The 7,537-nt window shown below is 51.3% G+C and overlaps 1 protein-coding gene across 9 annotated transcripts in view; it reads right to left on the bottom strand.

Annotated features, from left to right (window-relative positions):
- Banp (BTG3 associated nuclear protein) overlaps positions 1 to 7,537 on the bottom strand; it is a 58,535-nt gene that overhangs the window by 26,908 nt on the left and 24,090 nt on the right. For 6 of the 9 annotated variants that reach the window (XM_013012758.1, XM_013012752.1, XM_013012754.1 and 3 more), the window contains exons 5-6: positions 2,111 to 2,227; positions 424 to 599 (exon numbers count right to left, since the gene is read on the bottom strand). In XM_013012758.1, coding sequence (XP_012868212.1) covers positions 424 to 599; positions 2,111 to 2,227 — 293 coding nt within the window. The remainder of the gene's footprint in view (positions 1 to 423; positions 600 to 2,110; positions 2,228 to 7,537) is intronic. The other 3 variants (XM_013012759.1, XM_013012760.1, XM_013012761.1) reach the window with 1 other exon arrangement.

Below are 7,537 nucleotides of genomic sequence, written 5' to 3'. Positions count from 1 at the left end.
GTGGGGCTTGAACTCTGGGCCTGGGCACTGTCCCTCAGCTCTTCAGCTCAAGGCGAGCGCTCTACCACTTGAGCTACAGCGCCACTTCCAGTTTTCTGGTGGTTTATTGGAGATAGTCTCACGGTCTCTCCTGCCCGGGCTGGCTTTGAACCGAGATCCTCAGATCTCAGCCTCCTGCGTAGCTAGGATTACAGGCGTGAGCCACCAGCGCCCGGCAAGGGAATTTGTAATTCTTATAGGACACGTGTGCTTCTCGATGACATCAGGCACACAAATACTCACCTACGGAGACAGGAGCAGCTCCTGGAATTCAAGCTATTCTAACTTCCCTCAGCATTTTTATATTGTACCACATTGCTTAAAAGTACAAAGTTGTCCCTGTTGCTGGGCTGGCCAAGGGGAGAAGGCGCCGTGGGGACACACCTTCTGAGTTCAAGGTGATGAGCGTGACGTTGCTCCCGATGTTCTGGCTCCCCGGCTGGCCACAGTTGGACACAGAGTCACTGGCCTCTGACCCGCTCTCCCCATCTTCGTTGTGGCTGTCATCTTGACCTGGCACCTTCACCACGATGGTGTTCTGCCGACGCCCAGGAACAGCACTGGTGGGAACAAGCACATCAACGCGTGTGAGAGTGAGCCAAGGCAGCCACCGTCAGTCCTGACTTCCTGGACAGCACTGGGCCGGTCTTCTCCCAACACCTAACTGAGCAGGGACCAGTGCACCCGGGGGTCTCCCCACACAGCTCTATGACGATGAAAGCAACTTAACATGGAAACACTCAGAGGCTGAGATGGGATAAAAAAATGTTTACAAAAAATTCACATCACCAAAGAAATGAAAGCGTAAGTCACGGGGACTCGGGCCTGCAAGGCTGCTTTCAGATCAAGGTTATCCCTCAAAATGCTGACTTGCACCAAAGAGGTTTTAGAGCCATGCCAAAGAAAGACTACATGAAGAGGACGGGGGCACAGAGCCCCAGGACCAGCCCACCCCCTGTCAGACCCCAGAGGGTGGCTCAGTCTCCAGAAAGCCCTCACACTCCCGTCACTCCCAGGGCAAGCCCAGGAACAGGCTGCTGCGGCCCTCGGGCAGAGCGTCCCAGGACCCCTCCAGGAGCTCTTCTCACCACAGCCCTGATGTGCGGCAATGAGAGCAAGGTGCAGCGGAAGAGCCCTACCCACCAGGCAGGGCGGCCAGCTGCACTGAAACGCTCCAAAAAGACCACTTAGAGACTGTGCCTGCTTTCTGAAAAACCCTGTCAACAGCCCAGACCATGACCAACTAAGCACTGGAGAGAGAAAGCACTAGTTCCCTGTTCACAATGACTTGTTCCCACCCCAGAGGTGGAAGCTGTAAGCCGCACTTCTGTACTGGGTCCGAAGAGATCTGTCTAAGCTGATCTGGTTCCCGGTAATCAACCTGAGCAGCCGACCTCTAAGAGCTAACCCGAGGGAGCCTGGCTCACCTCTGGGTACCCCCCCCACTTTCACCCCACGTGTCAGGCCCAAGACCACAGCTGCTTCTTAGAACACTAGGCTGAGAAAAGGGGGCTAAGCCGAAGAAGCAACACCTGCAGAAGAGTGGAGCGCAAAAGCAAAAACAGGATGTGGTGGAGACACAGATGGGAAACGAGAGTGACAAAGCCCCTGAGGTGAGTGGAGCCCAGACACTGGGCTAAAGGCTCCCCACAGCAACACTCACTGGACAGAGGCTGGGACAGGGCCTGTCTCCTTCCCACTTCTGGCCAAGACACTTCAAAAGATACAGGGTAAGAAAAAAGCCACAATGCAACATGCTCACATCCTTCAGCAGACTCTGAGGTGAGTCTGTGTATCTGACACAGCGCCATGACAGATGGTGATGATCAGCTGACCACTGTGAAACACCGCCGTGCCCTCCACCACGCGTCAGCTCTGCCAGTCCCCGGGCCACTCGCCCTGTGTGTGTGACCTTGCCCTGCCCACCCTGAGCACCTACACAATGGGTGAAACCTGCTGGAACCATCCCAGGGACAGGGATGGCCACGTGCTTTCTGTGCCCTGGCTTGGGGACATTCACTTGGTGACATCACAGTGGCAGGGGGAGGGAGGATGGTGCATGGCTACTGACTTGCTAATGATATTTTCCAGGGAATCCGGTGCCCTGCTGCTCAAGGGGTCTTCCATCTTGGCTACAATGGCGTTCTGCCGATCATTGTTGAGTATTACTGTAGTCTGGGGGACGACGCTATGGAACAAAAGAATCACAAGAAAAAGAAGACCTTAAAACAACAACATTCATTGTCAGAGCACATCAGTCATTGAACACAGTCACTCCCCGCGGCCTGCACGGGGAGGAGGGATCGGGCAGCAGTGGTTTTGTTCAGATGTGAGAACACGCTGTCATGGGGACTCCTGCTGGCTGGGAGACTCTGCTGACACAGATCACAGGACGGGGGAAAGCCAGCTGAGGTTGTGCTGCGCCTCACACGCACCCACAGCAGCAGGTGTGCGCGACATGAAAGCCACCTGTCCTTCCCATCTTCCCACCTCAGTCCAGTCCACTGGAGGTCACAGCTGCCCGGCCACACGCAAGAGGGGCAGCCAGCACGCTGGATGGTAGAGGCACATGGCCCAACTGCGGACCTCCTGCAAAGTGCATGGACCATGGGAAAAAGAACTCTACAAAAGAACCAACCATGACCCAGGAACAACCAGGCCCAGGTGAAGACTGAGAGGCAGCCTGGTCGGCGTGAACACGGTGAGTCCACCCAGCAGACTCTCAAGGCACATGTTCATTCCACTTTTCAATTTACGGTCACAAAAAATCTCTAAAGTATGCTTTGTAGTGAAAGGTTGGGGAATATAAAGAACTAGCCCTTGAAATGTAGTCCTTATTATTTTAGAATAAAGTATCATCCTTTCCTGGGGGCAGGGCTGTTTTTCAGTGATGTGAACACATGAAAATCAAGCCTCCCATCACATGACTGTAACTGCTCCCACATAGGTGTAAGAAAGAGATGGCTCCATGCGACCCATTCTCAGAACCACAGCTGATTGTTGTCCCAATGTCTCGCCACTTCTCTGCCATTCTACTTGTCCTTTGCTGACACCTATGATGCCCACCAAACTACGAGAAGCCATTTACTACAATCGGTGGAAACCCAGCAGCTACCCAGCTATACAGCTTCCTATATGCAAAACAGGAGTCAAAAACAGCTTAGGTAGGTTTGGCATATACATGATCATATATATCAACCTCAAATGAAATCAAGCATAGTTTTTCAAAAAGTATGGAGCTTCAACATCACAATCAAGAATGAAGTTAGTTGTGCAGGGGCTCAGCTTGGTGGTAGAGCACTTGTCTGGCGTGTGTCAGCCAATGGGCTCCAGTGTGCAAGCAAATGTTTCTGGAAGCATCTTAAGAAATGAGATGGGAAAGGACAAAGATGCTTTCACTTCCTGTAGGATTTGGACTTTCTGAACACGATATTTCTTTCTTTCCATGTCACAAGTGTGCACATACAGGCTGAGTGCTACAGCATTTCACTTGTGACTTTCCAGGGTGCCTGGGCTGAGCTACAGTACCAGTGACTCGGCCACACACAAAACCAAGTACTACAGGAAGATGTTTTACAGATGCTCTTACAAATCGTCACCTAAGTCTATCAAGAGGTAGTGATCCTGGGTGGGCCTGACCTCTGTGGGGCCCTTCAGAGGTGGTTAAGACTCCCTCCAGATCTCCTGCCTGTGGTCCAGTCTACTAGAGCTCCCTCCTGCCCCTGCCAACAAATGTGACACTTGCTCATCAGCCCCACACAGTGTTAGCCAGTCCCTGGAAGTAAATCTCTTGAAGACTGCCTGTTTCTCTGTTTCTGTTTCTCTATTTCTCTCTCTCTCTCTCTCTCTCTCTCTCTCTCTCTGTTTTTCTATGTATTTCCTTCTCTGTGTGTGTGTGTTTCTCTATGTATTTCCTTCTTTCTCTTTGCCTCTTTCTCTCACTCTGATACACAAATACATGCACACACATACACACCCATATGTATGTGCAGACATATACAGCCCCTCCAACTCTGCCCTGCTAAATTCAAACTCAGATTTTGAAATAATCACAGAGTCACAGGTAGCTCTGGAACAAATGGTACATGGAGTCTGGTGAGTCCTTCCCCTCTGGCCCTCCCCAGTGACGGCACCGACAAGCCCTCACTCCACAGCCACAGCAGCGCCCTGAGCCAATGTGCAGGGCTGGGTGTCCTTTCTGCGCGTGTCCTTCTGGGGAGCTGGATCTTGCACCAGACCCCCGTGCCCATCACCACCGTGCAGGCCCTATGAAGGGAACCTGGGAATTTACAAGTCCCCTGGGTAATTCTCAAGTGTACCTCTGGCTTCTAACACTAAATAACAACCACCAAGTTACATCTGTGCACACAGGACCCTGTACAGAGATACACCTCTGCTCTCATGCTCCCTGAATGGCTGCTTCTCTGTGAGACTCATTGCTCTTGGCCACCTGTTTCCCACACAGGTGGGGATATCCCAAGCCCCTGAGAATACCTATCAGAAGTGCTTGTGAACCGTGTGAGCTTGCACCGAGTTGGATGCCTCTGAATGCCAGGGTCCTGGTGCTGCTGATCCATGTATCAGAAGAGAAACATCTGGAAACAGTGAATAGGACAGAGTGCAGAACACAAGGCCCAGAGGACAGCCTGAGACGCTCATCTATTGAGCAGAGAGAGATTCTGGTCCTGCAGACACTGTGCGGGGCGAGGCCTGCAGTGCTGCGGGCTTATGAGGTGAGCCGCACCTCTCAGTACATGGCAGTACATGGAACACAGAGCACCGGCTCCGCACCATCCCATTCGCTGCAGCTTCCAGTTCACATGTGCCGATCAACACAAATACAGCAGAAACCCTGAACTCAACTTGCTGACTTGACAGATGCCACTGGAGGTGCAGTGCCCCCTCACGCTCCCGAGCACTGCACGCAGACACTGGCCTGCCGGTTCTGCACGGCACCAGACCCAAGCTTAGCCCGTGCTCGGTTCACAATGAACTGCCTTCAACTGTCCATGCCTAGCTTCTAGATGCAGCATCTGGTTTCACATTATCTGCATAAATGTGCCCATGTACTCACTCGATGCCTTTAGCCCAGGTAATTAAACACTGACCCTCTCTGATCCCTCCAAAGAGTGCAGAACATCTATCCCACAGGTGATTCAAGGCTCACAAAATCATTTGGTACATGGACAGTCACGTAAGTGTCTGGTCGGTGCTGGCAGCCATCTACCTGCATTGATAATTTCCTATGGCCCACAAATGATGTTATAATACTCAAACAGCCCGTGGCAGAAAACGGTCCCCCACACATGTCTACAGCTCCCAATACTTTTTCCAAACATCTCCCAAGTCAAACCTCGTGCCATTCCCCATAATGGCAACTGCACCAGATCCAAATCCATCGCACACCTGGGGCGGGGGGAGGGGACACCATTTTCCTGGCCCTGAAGTAGAGCACTGTTGTGAACAAAACCCCATCTGAGCAATCTCACGAGCATTTTTGTGACAGAGATTAAGCTTTGGCCTCAAAGAAAATAGATCTGCCTTTCTTTTCTGTCCATGAAATTATTTAAAGCATCTCATTCAGGTGCAGAATCTAAAAATCTCGATCCACAATGCCAGCTGGGGCTGGCTTGAGTCCAGTCCTCTGTGTTCCAAGGAGCTCAGTCAGCACGGACAGCATGGTTCATTAAAACACTCCAGGCCAAATGTCAGTGGTCCTTCAGACCGCAGGTGGTGGCCCTCAGGGAACAGCTTTACAAAGAACAGCAGCGTCTCCTTCATCCTGTCAGATGACACTACACTTCTCACCATCACCAAGAGGCAGATTCAACCCATCTACAGTGGGGTTTTGTTTTGTTTTTTTGTTTTTTTGCAGTACTGGGGTTTGAACTCAGGGCCTTGGGTTTCTAAGTAGGTAATTTACCAATTAAGCCACACCCTCATCACTGAAGTGATTTTTAGGAGCACATGATTTGGATACAAAGCAGTCTCTGGCTCACATATCCCTTTTCTTTTATGTAATTAAGTACCAAATCACTCAGAACCATTCAGAATGTTACTACAGATTTTCTTACAACAAGACGCACACTTCCCACTCTCTGTGTGTTTACACAGCAAAGACTCTGTGCTCTAACATCACAGTGCTCTCTCTGCAGTCCTGGATTGAGGCCGAAGCCTCTACTTTCCAAAGGTGCCTGTGCACAGCCCCCCATGCACCTAACCACCGGAGAGGCACACACCCAGTCATCCTCTCCTCCTCTTCACCTTTCGTGTATGCCTGAAATGATGCAAGGCTTGGCCTCAGATCCAGCCTGGATGCCAGAGATGCTGGAGACCTGTGCTCCCACACAGAGGGGACCTAGACACGGTCACCTCTACCTCACCAAACCCCGACAGACCCAGCACAGGATCACCAGAGGTCCAAGTGAGAAGAGCTGTCCACGAGGCCTGCTCCTCCAAACAGCCTGTCCCAAACACAGCAGAGATGCCACAAAGGGTGAGGCAGCCGCTCGCAGAACAAAGAGCATCATCCTCAGTGGGAGGGCCTGGAGAACTAACTTGGAAAAACCTGGCTGAGTGCTAACAGTCTGCAGACCCAGGAGCTCAAGGCAATGGTCAAAGTTGAGAATCACAGCTAACACAGCCTTCCTCACAGATGTCCAAAGTACCAGCATCCACTGGAGTGAAAAGAATGCTTCCAAGTCCTGAACTCCGAACCTTACTCCATATGACATTAATATATAAAACATTCTTGTAGTTTAAACTTGCAGTTTGAATTTTCCAGGAACGTCTAGGGAAAAAAATTGCACTTTTCTTCCTTTGAAACTACACAAAGACCTGCTCACCATTCAACATTCCACCAACCAGCAGAAACCTGCAGCCCAAGCCATGCCTGGTCAGCCTGCACCAGGAAATAACATGTGACCTCAGTCTCTGCTGACCTCTGCAAGTTTTACAGGAGTTTTGCTTGTTGTTTTGGTCTTGGTTTTTTCAGTTTTATGGGAAGTATTGGAATTTGAATGCAGGGCTTTGCACCTGGCTTGCTAACTGAGCTGGCACTTGAGCCATGCTTCCAGCACGGCCTTTGGCTGGCTATTTTGGAGATGAAATCTAACAGTCTTCTCTGCCCAGGCTGGCTTTGAACTACCACCCTCAATGTCCTGGGTAGACAGGGTCACGGGGTAAGCCACTGGCACGCGGCTCCCTTGCACATTGAGGCACAGCATGGTATTGCACACTACTATCCCTTTACCTCTCCTCTCCATCACTGTTAGACCACGCTCTAAATATTACATTTTAGGATAGGGAGAATTTAAAAGCAATTGTCCTAATGAAAGCAATTGGTGGGTATGTCTGCAAGCTTAATAGAAAGCCTGCCCCGAACACATATTGACAAGTGTCTGGCCCAGGGGTGGGAGTGGGCGGTGCACAGCACAGCACAGATGCAGAGCACGGGCCGGTGCCCACCTCCTCCGCCCAGGGGTGGGAGTGGGCGGTG

The sequence above is a fragment of the Dipodomys ordii genome, unplaced genomic scaffold, assembly GCF_000151885.1.
Source record: "Dipodomys ordii isolate 6190 unplaced genomic scaffold, Dord_2.0 Scaffold18, whole genome shotgun sequence".
Taxonomy (NCBI): domain Eukaryota; kingdom Metazoa; phylum Chordata; class Mammalia; order Rodentia; family Heteromyidae; genus Dipodomys; species Dipodomys ordii.
The sequence above is the reverse complement of the archived record's forward strand: the minus strand, read 5'-3'. Positions and strand labels throughout refer to the sequence as shown.